This window comes from Protomyctophum bolini (genome assembly GCF_963924005.1).
Source record: "Protomyctophum bolini genome assembly, chromosome: 18".
Lineage (NCBI taxonomy): Eukaryota > Metazoa > Chordata > Actinopteri > Myctophiformes > Myctophidae > Protomyctophum > Protomyctophum bolini.
Window position 1 is genome coordinate 5,493,651 of NC_137879.1, and position 23,460 is coordinate 5,517,110.

General features: G+C 48.1%; 1 protein-coding gene across 2 annotated transcripts in view; it reads left to right on the forward strand.

Annotated features, from left to right (window-relative positions):
* LOC308333030 (heparan sulfate glucosamine 3-O-sulfotransferase 3B1-like) overlaps positions 1-23,460 on the forward strand; it is a 192,755-nt gene that overhangs the window by 16,831 nt on the left and 152,464 nt on the right. The window contains exon 2 of one of the 2 annotated variants that reach the window (XR_013965779.1): positions 17,910-21,933. Coding sequence is in view for 1 of the 2 variants with exons in the window: in XM_080789215.1 (XP_080645341.1) it covers positions 17,910-18,528 (619 nt within the window). In the remaining variant the exon portion in view is untranslated. Of the gene's footprint in view, positions 1-17,909; positions 22,494-23,460 lie in introns of those variants that run through there. The other variant, XM_080789215.1, reaches the window with a different exon arrangement.

Consider the following 23,460-nt stretch of genomic DNA (forward strand, 5'->3'; position numbering starts at 1 on the left):
CCAAAACAGTCCACGTACGGCCAGCCGTCGTGTGGCGCTCTGTTTAGATTAGCTGGAGGAACTAGCCTGCCCTGTTTTTACAGAGAGAAACTTGTTCTGCCGCGCCACTGCACTGGACACCACAGACAGACAGAGAGAGAGAAGAGAGAGAGAGAGGGAAACACACACACACTGGACACACGGGACAGACAGAGAGAGAGAGAGAAGAGAGAGAGAGGGAGAGGAGAGAGAGAGAGACACTGCACTGGACACACGGACAGACAAGAGAGAGAGAGAGAGAGAGAGAGACACAGACTGGACACACGGACAGACAGACATAGAGAGAGAGAGAGAGAGAGAGGGAAACACATCTGCTGGGGCGGGGGACAAGCCAGCTAGAGAGAGAGAGAGAGAGAGAGAGAAACACATCTGCTGGGCGGGGGACAAGGCCAGCTAGAGGGAGAGAGAGAGAAAAAAACCTGAGTCTTTATAACGTTGTTGAATAGTTGTAAGAAAACAAACAGTCCCTGAAGTGCTCTGGCCCCGAGCTGACATATTTAGTTTGGCGGGGCTCATTTCTCAAGTCTCTTTTTTTCCCAACCCAAAAAAAACCCCAACTAATATCTGCTCCTTTCTCTTTCTTTTCAATCATTGTTGTACTTATTCTTTCTTTAGCCTCGTGTTCCCCTTCCTCTGCATCACTAGATGACTTGTGTTCTTCTTGGCAAACAACCGTCTCTGTCCCGCTGACAGAGAGAGAGAGAGGGGGGGACAGTGGAGGGTGAAAAGAGAAAGGCATTTGTCATCATGTCTCTCTCCCTAGCTGGCTGTTATCCACATCAAAAAACAACACTCACCCCATCCGTCCGTCCGTCCGTCCGTCTGTCCGTCACTCACTGCCTCGTTCTGCGAGCGATAACTCACAGCGGTTCGCGGTGGGTCGGCGCGCATGGGCGCATGGGGGGGGCACGTCAATGCGCCTTAGCGGTAATTATCTCGTCCCCAGCGTAACGTCTGTCTGTCTGTCTGTCTGTCTGTCTGTCTGTACGAAACCGCAGCGTACACGAGGCTCGCTCGGGGGAATCGTCGCGATAACGTGAGTGGTTTTTGATCGTCACTACCGGCGATGAAATGTAGATAATTGTTACGTTATAGCGCCGGGCGGGGAGAAGGAAGGCGGCCTGTCGTGGGCCGACTGCCCTGTCGGTGGGAATCTGTAAACCATTAACCTGACGCTGTCTTCTGTGGGACTGAGCTACGGAGAGGCATGATGGATAATGGTGGGGAAGAAACCCACGTAGGGAAGATGGATTCCTGCTCTCTCTCACACATATATTTATAGATATTATTTAGAGTCCCCCTTGTATGCTTTTTCTACTGTTCAGTTTGAGCCATGATTGCTTCTCTGGGGTTTTAGTATAGTATAGTATAGTATAGGATTATACCTTTGTGACTAACCATAATATCCTTATGACCAGGCTATAGCCTCAGGGCGCACTAGGAGATGCCATAGTGCCATGACAGTTATTTTTTGCTACATATATGGGGAAACATGTCCATGTGCAGTTGAGCATGCCTCTCGCCCTGAAGATTCTAAGGCGCCTCATCAAACAGCACTATTGTTTTAACTGCCCCATATCAAGGTCACTGGCATATAGCGCTAAACACTGGGAGATAAGCGAGTCACTCTCCCTCACTCTCCTTTCCTATTCTACTCCTCCCATGCGGTATTTTTTGACCAATATAAATGTGTTTCTCGTTTTTTTTTTATGCTACTCGCAACATACTTTGAGACTGTTTATGTGCTGTGCGCCATACCTGTTGGGATAAATATACAAAGACAGCTTTTGCTTCAATTATTTTATTCCTCATCGTTTCTAGAACTTGTGTTAAAAAAGTGCCAGATAGATGGATGGATAGATAGATAGTAGATAGATAGATGTCCTATCTATCTACCACCATTACCCTCCCCCCTCTCGTGGTTCTCTCAGAGCAGAAAACACTTTGTAGTTCACCTGCCTTCAGAAAAAGGTGCGCCTTCAGAAAAAGGTGCCCAGGCAGTTACGGATGACAGCCAATTCAAACAGGATGCAAAGCAGCTCGCTCGCTCGCTCGCGCTGGCTTTTGTGTGTGTGGGGAGCAGTGCGTGTGTGGGGAGCAGTGTGTGTGTGTGTGTGTGTGTGTGTGTGTGTGTGTGTGTGTGTGTGTGTGTGTGTGTCTGGGGAGTGTGTGTGTGGGGGAGGTGGTGACATGCTGCCATGTATGTTTTTTCTCTAGTCTGTTGCATCTTTTATTCATCTCCGCTGTAGCTCAGATCAAGGAGGACCAGGTGCACGCACGTGCGCGCACACACACACACACACACACGCACACACACACACACACACACAGCACAGATCAAGGAGGGCCAGGCGCCATGAGGCGCATGTCAAGTGTCAGGGAATCCGTCAGAATAAGAGACACACACACGCTCACGTGCACACAAACACACAGCTTGGTGAAATTCCCCCAACACGAGCGTGTGTGTGTGTGTGTGCGCGTACCAACATTGTTTACAGTAGAGTGTGTTTTTGTTGTTTGCGGTTGGTTGGTCTGCTCTGCTGTGTTGCAGCTGTCAATCAGCCCACAGGCCTGGCTGGCTGGGAGGGCAGCGGGGGTTAAGTAACTAAGTACATTTACTCAAGTACTGTATAAGTAACACTTTGAGGGATTTGTACTTTACTTGAGACTTTCCAATTTGCCAATACTTTTACTTCTATTCCACTACATCTCAGAATCCAAAAGATTTTGATAATTAATACAAAACACGCATTAACCACTTCATTCGGTCCATTTGAGAATTACCAATCTACAAGTTTGTGACACATTGTGAGCTTGTAGATCTGCTTTTTTTAATATACATTTGAATACTTGAAACGGGACATTCTGCAAAATGAGTACTTTTACCTTTCGTACTTTAAGTACAATTTTGAATTCCCGACTTGTATTTGTAACGTAGTGTATAGAGTTTAGACTAGAGTACGTCTATATTGCAGTATCGGTACTTTATCTCACGTAAAAAAATGTGAGTAGTCTTTCCATCCAGCACCGCATGCAGCTTCAGAGCTGGAATGCCTGGCTGTCAGGTCAGCATCTCTAGATAACACCTTCAACAAACAGCAGTCAGCACGTACGCACACACGCACACACACACACACACACACACGCACACACACACGCACACACACACGCACACACACACACCCACACACACACACACGTGTGCACACGTACACGTACACACACACAGCACCATTACCGGATGATTACCAGCGCTCGACAAACATTGCACGATATCGCCAAGTGGCATATTTAAGAAAGGACTGCTTTTGTGGTGTGGTGTGGTGTGTGTGTGTGCATAGTCAGTGCACACGCAAGGTCTTTGTGTGTGGTGTGGTGTGGTGTGTGTGCACAGTGCGGTGTGTGCACAGTGCACACGCAACGTCTTTGTTGGGTGTGTGGTGTGTGTGTGCGGCTGTCACGATTGTGACTCAATTTTACTCAATATCAAATGATTGGCGATTTAATTGTGTTTCTGACGTTGAACGTTATGCAACATTACAGATCACATTTTAATTTCTGTTTGCTTTTATAGGCTTTGTAACCAAAAAAATGCACAGGGCAGATATGACAAATGACACGTTAATTACTTTATTTGTGGAAATTGCCGATGTACAGGCTCAATGTGTCACCATGCTGTGTGTGTGTGTGTGTGCGTGTGTGTGTGTGTGAGTGTGTGTGTGTGTGTGTGAGTGTGTGTGTGTGTGTGTGTGTGTGTGTGTGTGTGTGTGTGGTGTCAGCTTGCGAGTCTAGTAGTATCTGGTTGGCAAAAGGTAGGTGTCAGGTGACAGACCTGGTGTCGCGTGTCACGACAAAGTGGTGAGTTGTTGTGTTAAGTGTTACCAGACAGACAGACAGACAGACAGACAGACAGGCAGGCAGACAGACAGACAGACAGACAGACACGCAGACAGACAGACAGACAGACAGACAGACACGCAGACAGACAGACAGACAGACAGACAGACACGCAGACAGACAGACAGACAGACAGACAGACAGACAGACAGACAGACAGACAGACAGACAGAAAGGCACGCAGACAGACAGACAGTCAGGCGGTCAGTCAGTCAGTCAGTCAGTCAGTCAGTCAGTCAGTCGACCGACCGACCGTAGAGAAAGAAATGCTCTCCTAACCCAAAACCCTGAAAGCACATGACATGCAGTGAATCACATGACATGCAGTGAATCACAGAACAATGGGACAGGTACATTCTTCACCTGCCCTTCTCTGTTATTTATAACCACACGCTGGTACCTGTGTTTTGGCATTGCTTCAGAGGTACATCTGGCACAGTCCACTCTCTCAGTCCTGTTCATTTCAAGACCTTTTTGGATTGATTATAGTCCACCCGTTGAGCGTTCTATATACATTTTCTGGGACCTCAGTCTGGTATATCACATAAACTCTGTATATATAAACCGCTATTTGAATACACTCCTATTTCCCTCTGCACGAATCGATTTTCCACAGCAAGCTCACGAGAGCTTGTAGGTAATTATCTTTTGGCAGACTTTCCCCCGAATTAGGATGTGGGAGAATCAAGTGGCAACAAAAGTGGCATTAGTAATGGTTAATCACACCGGACTCCCACTCTATGAGAACCAGGGATGTACTGTTATGATACTCAGTACACAGTCCTCAGATGCACTCCCCCATCCCACTCCCCACTCCGTTCTGAGTGAGCTGTGAACCCATGTGGGACGCAGTCCCATCGCCACGCTGGAAAAATGAACGGAGAGAACGTTCCGTCAACACCCTCCGTCAGACCTCGGTGAGGGTTGGCCGGAGGGGGTGGGTGGGCTCTGGGGCTCTGTGGGGGTCTGTGGGTGTCTGTGGCATGCATGCGGTAGCCTAAATAACGCCGTGGGTGTGTTGTTGCCGTCTCGAGGCACTCGGCAGGCGAGACCGTCCGTGACCGTGTGTGTGTGTGTGCACTCGCGGCGGTTGGGTTTCTGAGTTGTTTGTTCTTGTGTTACTTTCTATGTATCTGATGTTCCCTTAAAAACCACACTGGGGCCGAAGGGATGGAGCCGTGACCACAACACCACTCTCTCTCTCTGTCTCTCTCTCTCTCTCTCTCTCTCTGTCTCTGTCTCTCTCTCTCTCTCTCTCTCTCTCTCTCTCTCTCTCTCTCTCTCTCTCTCTCTCTCTCTCTCTCTCTCTCTCTATCTGTCTCTGTCTCTCTCTGTCTCTGTCTCTCTCTCTCTCCATTCTCTCCTTCACTCGCTTTCACTCTCCACCTCTGTTTCTCTCACTCCTCTCTCGCTCGCACGCAAGTATATTATTATACTTGCGAGGACACATGCAATTTTATAAGTGCACATGCAGCGTAAATAGCAAGATCTACAAGGTCACACAAACACATTGCAGGACGACACATTGTGAGCTTTCTTCTGTGCGCCTCTGTGCGCTGAGTCTAACCTCTAAATCACAGACGCTCACAACGCAGGGAGAGTGAATAGTGGGATAAAAATTCACCCTGCCGGTGGTTGGGGGCTCCCAGAATGCTCCCTGCCGGTGGTTGGGGGCTCCCAGAATGCTCCCTGCCGGTGGTTGGGGGCTCCCAGAATGCTCCAGTGAGTTTCCAGAGGGTATGATGGATGGCTGCCTCCTGTCGGATGGCTCCCACACTAATTGTATGTTTTATGGAGGGGTCACTTCGTTCCCAGACTGCCCTCCAGACTCCTCTCTCTCTCTCTGCTGCTATCCGCAGCCTCCCGCCGATTAAATCTAGGGTCCGTGAAGTGACATTTATCAAACAAATCCCTGGCTCTATAACTCAAAACCCCGTTTCTTTTATTGCCGACTCCCCCGACTTTCTCCTTATCGTTACCGCGGGTGAATGTGTTTCCTAGTAAGCGGAAATCACGGGGTTTGCAGCTCAAATAGCTGGACCTTCTGGTCCAGTGAACTATGCGGTTACATTGTTTTTTCCCCTTGTTTGTGTTGCAATCGCTATATACTTTTATCCAGAGAGCACGGCTGGAAACAGAAGACGTCGTAAATCATTTCCCCATACTTCATATTATCGTTTTTCTTTTTTACTGTGGGACAGAAAATCTTCTACGACAGCTTCGTTGTTCCGATCAGTGCTTCTCAAACCTTGTAGTTTGAAGGACCCCCATAACTCTGAGAGTGTACAAATGGAACCGAAATGGACCATTTGGTTCCATTTATACACAAGAGTTGCAGACCCGTAAGGGTCCATTTGGAGTCCCTGGACCCCACTTCGAGAACCACTGTCCTAGATTTCTTTTGAATTATGCGGATCGGTACTCTGTAAATTATGGTAATCTGTATCGGGAAGGAAAATGTTTATCAGTACATCTCTACAATATCTTAAAAGTACTTAGTTAGTTACTGCGAGAGTGAGGTCTATATAGCCAACACCAACTCGGGACTCCTGGATTGCTGCCCTCCACACTTTCCTATATCTAACATCAGGTTCTCGAGCTAAGCTGTCACACTGTAGTGCGTCTACCTAGGTGGTACGCTTCTTTCCCCTCCTGGGCTTTGCCCTGAGTTGGCTCCCAACTATGGGTGCCTCTGAGAGAAGGATGTGGCTGGCAGGGCAGTGAGTGCTGACGTTTGTCTGTGACCCCGTGGTAAACATGGGTCCCTGTAGAGGTCCACATGTTCTGATGCGGTCCGTCCGTCCATGTGACACCTAACTGTGTCAGGGAAAGAGAGAGCTTGGATGATCTGTGTCTGTTGCTTCTGTCTCAAGATGCCAGGACGGCATTGAGGTCAAAGTCTGTGGCGCTATAGGCCAGCCTATATCATATACCATGCCATGCCATGCAGACAGATATACAGGCACACTTCCCGAAAGGGGCTTCCACCTTCGAGAGTCTCCAGTGACACCAATATCGGGCGGAGGCTGTTAGTGTGAAACCTAAAGCCTGGAGAGGATCCCCATGGCGAGCGGACAGGTGACTCCGACGGGGCCTAACCCATTCTGAACGGGAACCCATTTTGGGTGTTAGCATCATGTTATGCTTTAGCTATTGAAAAATAGCAGATCTACAAGCTCATAGCGCGCCACCGAGTGGCGCACTACGAGCTTGAAAAATCGAAGAACGACTGACATTTTTAAGAATCTGATCTCAGGGGTTAATCAGACCAGTGTGTGTGTCCAGTGGAAACCTCGTATGAATCTGATCTCAGGTCAGAATGGGCTAATGGAGCTGTAGTATGGTATAGGGTTCGCCTAATGGAGCTGTAGTATCACATATATAGGGTTCACCGCGCTGCCAAACATAACTTATTTACTCACAGGCAGGCGCTAAGGGTCTGTCGGCGGACGCAGCGAGGCACGTATACTATACCGCCCGGCAGGGAGACGTAATGACCACTTAAACCATCCTTCTTGGACTGCGGAGTCCCACAGGGGTCTATGCTTGAGACCCCACTCCTTTCTTAGCTGTATTGTTGCTGAACAAATTGCCAATCTGTCCCGGGCCGGCCTTATAGCGGTCCTGGTAGCTATAGGCTGCTAATCCAGTCTTACTTCACGGCGTCCCGATCCTGACGACCTTTGCTGCGAGTCACTCCCCATCTCTCTCTGCTCCATGTCCTGTCCAACTTACAGTATATACACTGTCAAAAATATTGTAAAACAAAAAACCTGCAAGCTCACAAAGTGTCACACGTTGTGAGCTTGTAGATCAACTCTTTTCACCCGAATGTTTGCGAGACGGGCCCAGAAACGGGACGATACACTGCATATAGGGGTCATGTGGTTAATGTCTGATTTAGTGACACGTGTTGCGGAACCCGTACATTGTTCGTAGACACACAGAGTACAGTACAGTACAGCATTATGTGCACACACACACGCACTCCTCTTCGACTCCTGCAAGATCTCACTCTAAAGCGCAGATCCCTGGATCCTCTCAGCGCCAGGAAGCCTCTAAGTGGGTCTGCATACCAGCAGCGAAGCAGCACTCAGGAGATACTTGGGAAGCTGAGCAGAGCCTGGAGCAGAGGAGGCCCCTCTCTCTCTCTCTGTCTCTCTCTGTGTCTCTCTCTCTCTCTCTCTCTCTCTCTCTCTCTCTCATCTCTCTCTCTCTCTCTCTCTCTCTCTCTCTCTCTCTCTGTAGCTAAATGACTGACTGACTGTAGCAGAGAGAGAGAGAGGGCCTGTCCTCCCTCCCTCTCTCTCTCTCTTCCATATCAGCAGGACTCAAGTGGCCTGTGTCATAAAGCATCCTTCTTTATTATTATTATATATATATTGTTTTAATTTACAGCCTCGCCCTGTGCTGTGCTTGTGTGTAAAACGTGGTCCCATGCTCCGGGAGGGCTCGCCTGCTATAACCTCCGTGGGGTGTATTTCAAAACGTCTGGCTTCTGTGTGTGTGTGTGTGTGTCTCATCACTGCCACTCTGGAAATTACAGCCTTGTAGATGTCTGTGTGTGTGCGTGTGTGTGTGTGCGTGTGTTTGTATTCCATTCCGTTGCTATGCAGTCATCTCTCTCTCTCTCTCTCTCTCTCTCTCTCTCTCTCTCTCTCCCTCCCCTACTGTGAGTTAGGGGCGCTTTAGTGCGCTACTAATACTACTACGGGAGGCCTTGAGGATTTTGTTTTTTTGTTATTCATCAAGAGATTTATTTCCCCGGGCCCGCTGCTGTTGAATTTAGATTTATTTCCCCGGGCCGGGCTGCTGTTGAATTTCAAATGTGTTTCCCTTAAAATAAAAAGCAGAGCATCTTCTCATATTCGGGAGCATGTTTTGCATCATTCCTCCGGGCCAGCTACGTGAAAAGAAAAGTAAAACATACATGTATGTATAATCTGCTCGAGATGAAGAATTTAATGCGTTTTGATTTTGGGGTGTTATTGCCTCGACTGGACGAACTTTAAACACTTCATAATAAATCCTAGTAGTCTAGTACTTTAGTTTAGACCCCTTCTTTCTTACCTGAGTCTACACCAAATCTCTACGGCAGAAATAGCCGATCTACAAGCTCACAAACGTGCTTGTAGATGCAATAACGCAATGATGACTTTGACAAAAGATAACCGGGCAGTGCTATATTTAGCGTGTCGGATTAGATATCCTGTCGAGCAAGGTGATTTACACAATGGTGCTGAAATGGAAGGGGAATCCAATGGCTTGCGTAAACATTTCTTCCGAAAATGGTCGGCATTCATTTGGCCAATGGCCTAAATACATGATGTTCATTTAAGCCACATAAAGCATCAACTTCTCACCGCATTACGCTTTGGGCCAGGGGCGGAAATAGTTCACAACCAGCTCAGCTCTTAACGCGTCTGAGGGGAACAAACGGCTATTAAGAGCCTTATCGGGGCCAATAAGGAGTAAAGATGTCCCTTTGTGTTTCACTGAAACGGGCTCGCTGCATCCACCACTCTGGTGCATGTGAACCCAGAGGGGTAAAAAGGGAAAGAAAGGGAGTCTTTCAAAGGCTGTAGTGGCCCTTCTCCTCGTCTCCTCCTCCTCCTCTCCTCCACTTGTGAAGAAGTGTCACTTCTGGCTATCGGACCCTCAAGGGCTCTCTGAGTTCTGATTGCCTCGGGTCGAGGGCCCGCTTTTGAAGATCAATAGCTACTTTTAGGAAAGGAACAGATGAGAGAGAGAGAGGGAGAGAGAGAGAGAGAGAGGGGGCATTTAGCAGCGGAAGTCTTCACCCAGGTTGATTCTATACTACATGTCAGGTCTTTGAAAAGCGTGCGGGCCTTTATCAGCGGTGCTCCATCTTTCTCATGTCTAGGACCACCCAAAATTAGATGTATTTGCTTGCCGGGGACCCTCATCTCAAAATGCTTTTCTCCAGGAACCTCCAGAGGCAGAGATTTGAGTTAGAAAATATATATATATTTGCACAAATGTTCGCAAATGTATTTCCCCTACAAGAGAGATCTACAAGCTGATGGCGCAGCACAGAGTGATGCGCTATGAACTTGTAAATCTGCTATTTCTTGAATAGCCTACCAATGTTGCAGAAGATCAATAGCTACTTTAGGAGGGAGAGAGAGAGGGAGAGAGAGAGAGAGGCGGAATGTTTTTCACTTGAGACAAATTGTCTCTAATAGAACACGGGCAAACTCAGCACTTTTCACTGGTGGAAGTGAATCCCTTTTGATGCTCGTTTTCCCTCTCTCTCTCCATAGCTTCTGAGGCTCTCTCTCTCTCTCTCTATTTGTAGCTTTGTATCTTTTATCTGAAGTTGAAACCAGCTCAACGTTTCTTTGGTATAGCTTCGTAGCTTTTGCAGCATGATCTATAGTATACAAACGTCAGATGTATATCTTTGCATCTTCATGTCGCTGCAGGCTTCCATTGAAAAATAATACTATACTAGGCTGTATCTTTGCATCTGAACGCCGTCTGAACGCATCACATATAGAGTCTGTTTATGTGGGCCGGTACATGCCCCCCCCCTCCCCCCGGGGGGCCCGTGCCCCACGTCACTGCACTGTCCTCGAGGCATAGAAACCATACAACCTCCCTCCTTACCTCCTACATACTCACCCCTAAGCCCTCATAAAGGTAAAGCTAGACGCCCTTAAGGCCCTACAACACTCTCAGACTGATACAAACCGACCCAACCCACCGGCCCGCTGCATTTGCCTGGCACTCAAATGAGGCACCGCGAGAGGAGCACAATCACACAGCTTCCTTTGACATTCAAATGCGTCGACGCTACAAACGAGCAGGGATCAAATCACCACTGAGCTCTTATCCAGAGAGAGAGAGAGAGAGACATGCGCTAAGTGGCTTCTTCTCCTTTTTGTTCTTGGGGAAAAAAAACCCGAGCATGCAGTGTTTTTTATTTATTTTTCCTTGGATTGGACAGAAAGCCCGGCAGCGACAGCCCTGTTATCATGTCATCAGAACGTGACAGGAGGGAGGGAGATGTGGCCGACACAAATAACCCCCTTTCCTTTTTTTATCTCTGGACGACGATGAGGGCCATTAAAAAGAAAAAGACGAAAAGAAACGCCAGCCAAAGGGTCTCCCCCTGCATGTCGTTTGATGCTGACATGTGACGAAGGGAGAGCGCTATAGCTGTATATGGGTTCTGCTTCGGGTCTTATCGCCGCTTTTTGGCATGCGTTTCAACTTGGAAAATATCTTCTACTGTACAGTATGAGCAGGGAGGGAGGGGGGAGGGGAGGGAGGGATGGATGGGAGGGAGGAGGGGAGGGGAGGGAGGAGTAAAGGGAACACAACAGCTAAAAGGTATCTGGAGGTTTAATGTCTTGTAAAAGCAGATCTGAAGCAGATAAACCAAACGGGCCAGACAACAACATGCGTAATAATTAGGCCCCACGGCAGAGGTGAGCTAGCCGCGTGCGTCAGCCCCACTGGGCCCCACGGCAGAGGTGAGCTAGCCTCGTGCGTCAGCCCCACTCATGGGCCTCACGGTGGAGGTGAGCTATAGCCTCGTGCGTCAGCCCCACTGGGCCCCACGGCAGAGGCGTTGTGAGCTTGTAGATCGGGCCATTTTCAAAATATCGCGTCCTGAAAAGGTTGAACATGCACCTGTACAGGGATTTACAGTATAGCACGAGCGAGTCTGCAGCACAGCAGTCATGCATGCATGCATGCGTCGTCTCCCCTGCGCACAGCAGTCATGCACGCATGCATGCGTGCATGCGTGCACGGTGAACGGACGCAAGCAAGACAGAGAGAGTGAGGCCTCGCTTGCAGCCCCAAAAATTCCATCGGCACACGTTCCACTTCAGAGGTCCCCCCCCCTCCTCCAAAAGAGACTCCTCTCACTGAGGATGTTAGAAGTGTTCCACTCACACTCCCCCCCCCCCCCCACACACACACACACACCCTCCCCCCACCACCACCACCCTTTCCTTGTGCCCCTGACCGCCATGCCCTGTTCACCCCTCCAGTCCAAAGCGCCAAAAAAGGGACAATGGCTCGCTTTTCAAAAGAACGGACGAAAAGAGGTAGCCCCCACCCCCCCATCCCCCCCATCCGTGTCACAATAAGGATGGGCTGTTTGCTGACGGAACCTTTAAAAGCAGCACCTCATAAATCAAAAAGGGAGCATAATAGGCATTGTTTAGCTCCGAGAGCTACTTGTCCCCGTTGAAGGAGCTGGAGATAAAAAAAAACCTCTCACTCCTCCTCCTCCTCCTCCTTTCTGTCCCTCTCATCCAGCCTCTCTGGGACTCTTCACTGTGTGAGAGGCTGAAGTCAAAAGGTGGGCCGAGGGGGGTTCCTGCTTTTATGAGCGTTTGTGTTCCACTTCCTCTTGTGAATTTGGCGCTTTTTTTTTTTTTAGGGGTCCAGTTCTCTTCTCTTCTCTTCTCTTCTCTTCTCTTCTCTTCTCTTCTCTTCTCTTCTCTTCTCTCAACCATCCCTCCCTCTCTCTCTCTCTCTCTCTCTCTCTCTCTCTCTCTCTCTCTCTCTCTCTCTCTCTCTCTGCCTCTCTCTCTCTCTCTCTCTCTCTCTCTCCTCTCTCTCTCCACTGAACCATCCCTATGTTTTTTTCTCGCTCCTCCACCCCCCAAAACATTTTCTGATTTCCAAGAAGGATTCCCTGAGCTTGCCGGATCAGCATAATCTATCTCTCCGTCCGTCCGTTGCACACATTGTAAACCCGGTCCTCCTCCTCCTCCTCCTCCTCCTCGTCCTCCTCCTCCGCATTGTGATGTTGAAATGGGATTAGACTGGATGGGAGAAGCCCGTTCTGCCTGCTCTGTTTGTTGGCTACTGGACTCGGTGCGTGTTTGTCAGAGCGAGGAATAACGGCTTATGGGCAGCGACACAAGAATGGCTAATAGTGAGTAGTTTAAGGACCAGCAGCGCTTCTGGTTTAATCCATTTTGACCTGGGAACGATTCTATGTATTTCTTCTAAATTCTGACAGTTTTCTGAAAAAGCTATGTTTCTATATGTCAGTCGTTCTTTGATTTTTCTAAAACAGCAGACCTACAAGCTCGCCACCGAGTGCCGCGCTACAAGCTTGTAGATCTGCTATTTTTCAACAGCTAAAGCATAACATAATGCTTATACACCAAAAGGGGTTCCCACCCAAAATGGGTTAAATACATATTCCCTGACGACAGACCAAAGAACGGTCGGGGCCAACTGGTTAAACCACTTCAATCTGGTGCAACCATTTCGGGCATTGTGTCGGCAAACATTTAGAAAAATGACTTGTTTTTATATCCTCACAAAAACATGCAGTAATTCTGGTCTCTCTAAACTGCCTCCCCCATGTCATGTCAGCCGGGGTGCCTGATGGAGGGGGAAAGGAACTGGTTGGAATAACGACGTGTTCCTTTCCACGCGCTACGTCCTATACACCAGGGAAACTCCTCCCCCCCCCTGTCAGGTGAAAAGAAGCGTCTTATAGACTCCTCACGCATTGAAGGAAGCATAAGCTCAGTTTTGGGCTCTCCCCAGGTTGGCAGAGGGAGAGCATATAGCACCCAGGATTACAGTTTATAGGGCAATATGGCACCGGTTGGAAAAGAATTGGTCACAAAATCGTGGGATAAAAAAAACGACTAAATCAGCTGTTTTTCGAAATGGGGCTTCAGGGCTGGAATAGAGGCCGGGGCTTTCTTGTTTGCTTTTTTAAGATAACGTACATTTTTCCGTCATATCTTCAGAAACGTTTTCGGCGGCTTCTCTGCGCAAATAAAAGATATGTCATGTGAAACGGAGCCTGCGAGACGACCGATCTCCTCTGATTTCAATAGGCCTGTTAATGAGCTCTCGGAAACTGCAGCGCTCCGTCCCCCCTCCCGTCCCCCCCCTCATTCCGTTCGCCTCATACAACCTCGCCAGACGTGTCAGCAATCAAGTCGATATTATCATAATTAGATCACGGGCGCTACATTTAGAAACTACACACAAAATCTGCCAACAGCATTTCCATAAATCCATCTACACGCTATTACCTGGAATCACCCCCTCCCATATTGTAAGCCCCCCCCCCTGTCCTCCCTCCCTCCCCATCCTCCCTCCCATGCACCGTCTTCTCCTCCACTCCCAGAATACACGTGATGGTGTGCGCTGATGGAGAAGACAGTGTGCTCCATGAATTAGCCATGAGTCCCTGAGTCTGGTGGTGGTGGTGGAGGAGGAGGTGGTGGTGGACATGAACTAGATTTTTCTCCCCCCATCATGCAGGCACAGCTTTTAGAGTTATTGCTGGAGTGAATATCTGATGATGTGCCGCAGGACAGAACAGACAGCGGCGGTTCTTTATTGCCGTCGCGGACTCCAAAAGCACCCCAACGTTTGTTCAGGCGCTCCAGAAATATCAAATCTACGCGCTTCTTGTAGATCTGCTATTTTTGTCGAGAGTGAAATAAGAGAATATCAAAGTATAAGAGGGTGTGGTACTGAATTTAACCCATTTAGACCTACATGAGGACGATTTAAATGTCTTCTAAATCCTGACAGTTTTCTGAAAAAACCTATGTTTCTATGTCAGTGGTGCTCAACCTTTTCCATGTCAAGGACCCCCATATTTATCAGAATTTTGCCGCTGACCCCCATCTGAAAATATATAGTTTCAGGGGAGCACCCAGAAGCAAAGGTATGAGTTAAAACGGCACTCTGTATTATAACGATCATCGTCCCGTCCCTATAAGCTATAGTGATTCTGAATGTATAGGAATCAGTTCTGTCCATGTGGACAAAATGTCTCTTGAACATTGTATGATCGGTGTCTATTCTATTTAATTGTATTGTGCTATTTTCACCATTGGCCAGCATGTAAATACTGTAAGTACACTTCAGTGGGACTGCAGACGCCTGGTGGGATGGGGCTGGGGTGGAGCAGTGCTTTGGGGCTGGGGTGGAGCAGTGCTTTCTCACAATGGTTGCGGTATTATAGCTTATTGGCTCCAGTCTATGAACAGAGGGGGGTACTCCAGCAACAATGGCCTAACAGGAGTCTTATCTGTGCCAATGTGTTGTGCCCGATACACCGCTCTGTGCACGGGTTATCTCCAGCCTCCCATTATCCCTGCCTCCCTCTCCATCGCTGTCTGCCTCCCTGCCTGCCTGCTTGTCTGTCTCCTTGCCTGCCTGCCTGCCTGTCTGCCTACCGCGCATTAGCCGCAGTTCAAGCCTCATTTACACATATAGTTTGGTGCTGGTGTCGTGCTAAGCAAACGGCAGATCTACAAGCTCGCCACGTGTCAAGCTCCTGACACGTCCTGACGCATGGCAAGCGTGTAAGATCTTCTGTTTACCTGCACACAACACCAGCATGTGTCCGAGTATATAAACGAGCGTTTTTGACACGTATTGGCGAACGAAGGGCCTTATCTTAGGGGGTTATAGCGTGGCTGTAATCCCCCCTGCTCTAGTGGGTCAGTCAGAGCTGCTCACCCTTTTCCCCCTCAGAGTAAACACGCGTGATCCCGCTGGCGCGGCGCTCGCCCATTCCCCCGTCAAACCCTGGATGCCTGGAGCCCCTCCAGACATCGAGCGTGCCGGGAGGAGAGAGAAAAGAGGGGATCACGGTGTCACGTTGTCGCTCAAAAAGCCCCTGCTTATCTCCTGCGCCCCCCGCCCCCCCGTAATCCACTCTCCTGTATATGATTGTCTCGTCCCGTCCCGCCATACTTATATACTCATGAAAGCCAAAACCACCGGCTTTGGCAGCTTGATCGCGATTCATAGAACGGAGCGGGTTCCTCCTCAAATGCCTCTTGATTATAGGGCTGCATGTAAACGTATCTGTGTGACCCCCCCCCCACCACCACCACCACCACCACCACTACCGGCTGTACATCCCTGTCTGTCACCCTCCTCCTCCTCCCTCCCCTATACCTCCTGTCAGAAACAGATTGCGTTTCCAAAAAACAGAAAGTTCTCGTCCCTGTCAAAGCTCCTGCAGCTTCAACTTCTCCTTTCCTCTGGCAGAAAGACAGACCGCTGACTCAGTGGGACTCAGATTAGTCCGTCCGTCCGTCGCTCCACTCCACTCTGCTCCCAGCCTATAGCCTCCAGCCTGCCTTGCCTTGCCTTCATGGCCCCCTAAGTGGTCTCGGGCAGAGGGTAGATTTCGGGGGGCTATAAAGCCTCCTCCTGGCTACCCTGAGCGAGCCATTAGGGAGCCAGACGAGTGCATCAGCTCAGTGAGGCGGAACCCGAGCATCAAGACTGCACTTTGAGCTCATGGACCGTTTTATTCACATGAAAATAAGACGGAGAAAAATAACCGCTGTCAGGATTGTAAACGCCCCCCCCCCCGACCCCTTACTCACAGTTCAGTTATATACTGTATAAGTAGTGCTCCAACCTTTTTCATGTCATGGACCCCCATAATAATTATGTTTTAGCCGAAGATTTTTGTTCCAGGGACCTCCTAGAAGTGACGATTTGAGTTAAAAAATATATTTGTCAGGATTTTTCAAATATCTTTCAAATAGCAAATCTACAAGCTCATGATAGTAAAATGACACAGATGCTTTCCTGCATGGATTCAATGGGTTTAAGCATCAAACAGACGTGACTCTTTGTGAATCTTGTGATCTTGTACATCTGCTATTTATTTTTGTACATCCAGTCTTCTGTGAATCATTGAAGAATTACAGAGCAACAGAGCAACCGTGGCCTTGAATAATATGGTAGAGAACGGGTCCATTTGGTTCCATTTGTACACTCCTAGGTCCGTAGAATAATTCATGTCAAACTGGGGGTCCTTGAAATGAAACGGGCTGAGAATCACTGCTAGAGCCATAACAATATTCTCTTATCCCTCTTCAAATGGGGGGTGGGGGGGTCCGCGGGGCTAATTAGTGTCAATTTGGGGGTACTTGACCACAACATGTGGAAACCACTGCCGTAGATCATGTGTAGGAAATAGAAATCCCCCCAACTAAACTATCTTCCGCTCGGTGGGATTACGGGATGAACAATGAAAATAACCACGCAGAGGCCAGCTTGGAAGCGGGGAGGGAAGGCACGGTGCGCCGTGTCCTGGAGTGTGTGTTCTTCATCGAGGTTGAGTGTGTGTGTGTGTTTACGTTGGAGCGCTGCCTGCACTAATAGGTTTTTGAGCCCCTGTAATAAAGGCCAAAGTAGTCAGCCTGGGTGAGTCATTGATTAGCGCCCCCCCCCCCCCATTCCGCTTGATTACATTATGCAAGGCGTTCCTCCAGATCCTAATTCAACCTCCCCATCGCCAGTCTTGTGTTTCTTCCAGCGGTGGTTTTGACGTGGTTTTAGTCCTTTAGTCTTTGGAATAAAATATTCCACTTATAATAATAACTTATAAATATTCCGTCATCAAATATTTTTGTCATCTGAAAGGTTTTTAGTCTAGTTTTAGTCGACTTCATATCGTACGGTTTTTAGTCTACTCAATCCAGACTCCAGGGTTGATTTTGTCGACACAAACAATGTATTTTTTGCCAGGCCTTAAAAAGTAGTGTCGGGAGTGAATATTGTCAGTATCATTCAGCTAGGAGTCTGTCCTCTGTTACAATGCGCTATAGAGCTCTGGGTGATGGATTGCTGTGGTGGAGTGGAGCGCCACGCCTATACCATCAGCTCCCAGTACTTCCCACACGACTTCCCGCACGACCAAGCCGTTGCTACTTATACGCAGAGTTGGCGGTGCCCGGGATCGAACCCATGAACCGGTGGTCCAAAGAGCGAGAGCTCTACCGACGGACACAAAATCTGCCTTGATGGTTACACTTGGTTGCATGCTGAAAATAGCAGGTCTACAAGCTCACAACGTCTCACGTTGTGACGGACATTTTCCGTCAGATGGACATTTTTCATCTGAATTTTTGCCAACGAAATGAACACCACCCTAACGTCTCCTAACCTTCCCCTCTTCTCCTCCTCTCTGTCCACAGGGAGCTGATGCCCAAAACCCTGGAGGGCCAGATCACCATGGAAAAGACCCCCAGCTACTTTGTGACGCGGGAGGCTCCGGCCCGCATCTCCGCCATGTCCCGGGACACCAAGGTGATCGTGGTGGTGCGCGACCCGGTGACCCGGGCCATCTCCGACTACACGCAGACGCTGTCCAAGAAGCCCGACATCCCCTCCTTCGAGAGCCTGACCTTCAAGAACCGCACGACGGGCCTCATCGACACCTCGTGGAGCGCCATCCAGATCGGCATCTACGCCAAGCACCTGGACAACTGGCTGCAGTACTTCCCCATGGAGCAGATCCTGTTCGTGAGCGGCGAGCGGCTGATCAGCGACCCCGCCGGGGAGCTGGGCCGCGTGCAGGACTTCCTGGGGCTCAAGAGGATCATCACAGACAAACACTTCTACTTCAACCAGACCAAGGGCTTCCCGTGCCTCAAGAAGGCCGAGGGCAGCAGCAAGCCCCACTGCCTGGGCAAGACCAAAGGGCGGACCCACCCCAACATTGACCCCGAGGTGGTGCAGCGCCTACGGGACTTCTACCGGCCCTTCAACATGAAGTTCTACCAGATGACGGGTCACAACTTTGGGTGGGATTGACCGCCGCGGGGGGGCGGGACCGAACGGGACCAGCCCGCCTCGCGGACAGACGGACGGACAGTGGGACAACGTTCATTGGTTTTCGTCAACCTTTTTTTGTTTTGTTTTTGTCTTTCTGCAATTCAGCGGCAAAGATGTTGAGACATTGCTATATCTATATATATATGTAAAATGTACAGAAATCTATTTTATAATAATTTATTTTTATTTCTAAGCAATTAATTCACTAAGCTGCCTAACCATATTTGTACATAACATCTGGCCCACATATCTTTCTTTCGTTCTTTTTTTTTTTTTTTAAACATTCCTCATTTTAATTGAGATGTTTCTCTCTCCACTATCTCCGTCCACTAAAGGAACTCCAGTAGAGTTTTGTTCTGTGATCTATGCTCCATAATGCAGATAATCTGTGACGACTGAAGCGAAGGAGAGAAGGTGAATAATGTAAAAGCGGCCGTGATGATTAACGGGTACAGAGCGTTCTCAGAGCCCCAGTCAGGCATATACTGTACATACAGTACAGTACAGACTATATTCATAACCACTGTACCTCAATCCGCTTCCATCCTCTTCGCGTTCCGTTATTTCATCTCGACGCGGTTCATTCTAGGGATGGGACGATAAGGGTTGTTGTTGTTTATCGTGAGATTTTGAATTCATCATGAAATTGTCCTTCGACACACACTATAGGATGAAATGGCTTTTGTTGAGCTGCAAATTAGTACCAACTTAAACCCCTCTATAGAACGGACACGCCTGATTTAACTCTACACAAATCCATTCGCCAAAGACAAACTGGTTATAAACAAAAGTAGAATTTAAAGTTTTTAAGCAAATTCAGATCATCAAGATAATAATCGTTAATCACGATTAGTCTTGCCACAATAATCGTGACATGTCATGTTGATATCGTCCCATCCCTATAGTTGGAAAGTCTCTCTCCTCTGCATCGTTTAGTTTAGTTGTTTTTTCTCGACAACGTCCACTCTCCCTCCACGGCCTGGCGTCCCCCCCCCCCCCCTGCCCTATAAGCAGCTGATCTCATGTCCCTCTCCACTCAATAACAGGTGGAATCAATACACCTAATTGATCCTCATTGTGTCACTCATGCTTAAAGTACATTGGCTGAGCTCCTAATGAATAGCCCATCCATCAAAGGCTAAATCCTATTCAAGGACCACAGAGGCATGGAGAGGGTCCCCCATGTTAAGCATTATGCTAATGGTGGAGGAGAAGGTAAACCGGAGCCATCGATCGCCCCCCTCTCTTACTGCCCATTAGGGAGGACTGTTGGCTCCACGCCAGAGCCTGGTTAGCGTGCGTTTGTGCGGCGGGGGTATAGGTCACCCAACGTCTCAATCAAATTTCCCCAGGGAGACGTACTGTACTGTACTGTACGGCACTTGATTTGTTGTTTTGAGGAGGAAAGCACAGAGATTGTCATGCTCTCGTGTGTAGACCTGAAAACAGCCCGACGGTCTGCGAGCTCTACAACGTGTCGTGACGCGCGCTGTGGAGCTTGTAGATCTGTTGATCGTCTCGTTTCCGCCGAGTCCTACGAAGCCAAAGTTGCAGTAAAGTAACATAACTGCATTATTTTGCGACACACTCACTGGCTCACTCCCAAAGGTCAAACAATGACCTCAAAGAACAGCTGAACAATTAGCCCCTAAATACCCCTCATAAACCCATTAGGCTGAGCAATTGAAGCACTTTTAAAAGCCCCTGTTTTATCAGTTAAATTATTTGCGTAATTACAACAGTTTAGGGCCTCCGTTAAGGGCAGTATAGACTTCAGCTGTGCGCATGCAGCTGCATGGGAGGGAGCAGCATAGTCTGTCAGATAGAGGCCCTAATCTGCATGAGGTAGAGCGTAAAAGAAGAGAGAGAGAGAGAGAGATAAGATGACAGTAAAAGACGAGACAAAACCACTGAAACAACACACCATCAAACAGGAGTCTGTCCGCCGCTACAGCCCCCCCCCCCCCCCCCCGAGCTACTCAGATCGCAGACAGCAGATGAGATCAAAGCTCGCTGGGGAGTTGGGGACGGACGGTGAGGAGAGAGAGAGAGAGAGAGAGAAGGTTCTCTCAGCTCGCAGCAGGAAGAGCCCGGGGCCGTCCAGGAGTTCTGAGGAACGGAGCAGGCGCCTCACAACAGTCACCCGGCATATCATCGTGTCCGTCGCTCCGTCTCATCGTGTCCGTCGCACCGTCTCAGAAGACCTCCTGTTATCGGGAGGGTTTCTGAAGGGTTTCTTATCCTGCAACGGTCTCTTAGATAATATGTTTTTTTTGCCTTATTCACCTCACGCTGTCGGTTCCCACAACGTACAGTACAACATGATATCCCATCCCAAGTGTGTACAGTATATACTTGTTGCCAAAAAAAAAGAAGAAAGAAAAAGCCCTGTCAACCACCCCGCCGGTATCGTGTTTTATATAGTTTGAGTCAGCTTTTACTTTTTTGTTTTGTTTTGTTTTGTTTGTTCGCTTTGTCTTTGTACTTGAATTCTTGATATGCAAGAGGGAGAAAGAGAAGAGTGGAGTTATCATTCTTTGATGTACCCCCCACCCCCCCACCCCAAATCTCTTTGCAGCAGCTGGCAACTACATCAAAGGCAACAAAACTAAAGAAAGAAGGCAGGTTGCCGCGCTATGCTACCGCTATGAGCTATCCTATGCTATACACTAACACGCTACAAAGCTATGCACGCTTCGACGTGGGTATAGCCCACTGTGCTAAGATATGCAGGGAAGATATTCCTGGAAGGAAGTTTTATTGTTGTTGTTTTCGTTATGGTCTTCCATAGGAAGAAGGGCTCACTGTGTTTGTGTACAGACTTCTATAGGGCCCAAAAACGTGAATGTACACATCTTTATCCTTGCACGAAGAAAACATCTTTTAAAAACAAATCCCCTCAAATGAAAATGTCAGAGGTATAAATGTGTATCGTTGGCTTTCAGTCCAAGAGAGAGGATCATTTGACGGTAACTTTGCTTTTTTGAATTGATAGATATGTTGTGCCTCGATCGATCTTTCACTATGACCACCTTCATCGTTCAGTCACTTAAACATCTGAATTCCTGGTTTCGCCCTCAGACCGCTTCAAAGGCCAATACATGCTTAACTTATGCTACGTCGCGCACCGGGGGGAAAAAAAGGTCCGACCTACAAGCAAGGTGGTCGCGTCTGCGTGGGTCATTGTGAGCTTGGGGGGGGGTCGGCTATTCTTTTTTTGTTGCCGCACAACATATATGGTCTACGCGACGACGATGCAATGGAATTTCCGGTCCGGTTCATGTACTGTAATAGAGGGGAGCATATAATCGTTGCTGTCGTGCAGAAACCTGCTATCTCCATACTCTATAGAGCTGTCCGTGGTTTTCAGTGAGTTCATTTCACGCCCCCTACTTGATCACACTGTTGGCGTCGACACAAAAGCATCCAAAGTTCGCGCTACGTTTCTCGAGCTTGTAGATCTGCTACTTTTGATGCTTTCTTGGGGTACACGCTTTAGTTCCGACATACTATTGATCCGAAACCTCAATCCCTAACCTAACCTAACCATAACCGCAAGCACGGGAGCAGCGCATGTCGGAACATCGCATTTTCGCATCGCATCGCATGTCCCCGCGCTTCGGTGTGTCGGAAAAGCGTGCGCACCCTCTTTTTTGATGAATTTGAATCCCGATCAGCAGCGGTTTTTGGCAGGTTTCCACCCCCCCCCCCCCCCCGACAGTGACGATTTATAAAAGATAAAATAATGAACTTTACAACAACAACAACTTGCACTCATGGGTTCACGTCCATGCTGCTGCATCGGTTACGGTTGAGTTTTATTCAACCCCTTTTTGTTTCGTATGAGAGATCTTTAACCCATTCTGACCTGAGATCAGATTCATACGAGGTTTCCACTGGACACACACTGGTCTGATCAACCCATTCTGACCTGAGATCAGATTCTAAAAATGTCAGTCGTTCTTCGATTTTTTCAAAAATAGCAGACCTACAAGCTCGTAGCGCGCCACTCGGTGGCGCGCTATGAGCTTGTAGATCTGCTATTTATCAATAGGTAAAGCATAACATGATGCTGACACCAAAATGGGTGCCCGGTCAGAATGGGTTAATACAAAGAACATTGTTAAGTGATACGTTTGTCTTGCTCCGCATATAATATGGTTATTTAGACTTAGCAGAATCTGTATGTATAAAGATGAAAACAAAAAAAGAAACACACACACACACCTGTAAATCAAGTATTTTGTGGTATGATGTACATCAAAAAGGAATTAATTTTACACGTTGCAAAAAGAAGAAGAAGCAGAAAAAAGGCAAAACGGAAACATGTTTCTAGAGGATTAAATACTGAATTCATTCATAATATTTCTTTGTATGAGGAAATAAATAAAAAAGTATATATTTTACCAAAAAAAAAAAAAATCTCATGGCCTGTTGACTTTTATTTTCCCCTGAGCGTGTGGTTTTTTCCTTCTGATTCAGGTCACTGTTTTTAGCGTCTTTTCCATTTCCCAGGGTTGTAGAAAATGTGCTTCTACAAAGAATGAAAAGCAGTAAAACGTTATTTAGCACCGCTGCGGCCTTTCTGACGTATTATGATTTGAATCAATGTTTCTTTTCTTGAGGTGTATTTTTAAGTACGGGAGCTCCGTTCTGGGAAGTGACTCATAAAAGCGAGGGTCCGAGCGCCCCCTCCTCTGTGCACCCCCTCCCATAAAAGGGGGAGGTACCGTGCACTATGTTTTACTTAACCCATTTAGGCTGACGTCGAAATAAAAAAAAACGTTCGCCCTGAAAGAATATATATTCAAAGATCTGTGCCAGCATTTTTAAGATTTTTCAAAAATAGCAGACCTACAAGCTCGTAGCGCGCCACTCTGTAGCTTGTAGATCTGCTATTTTTCAATAGCT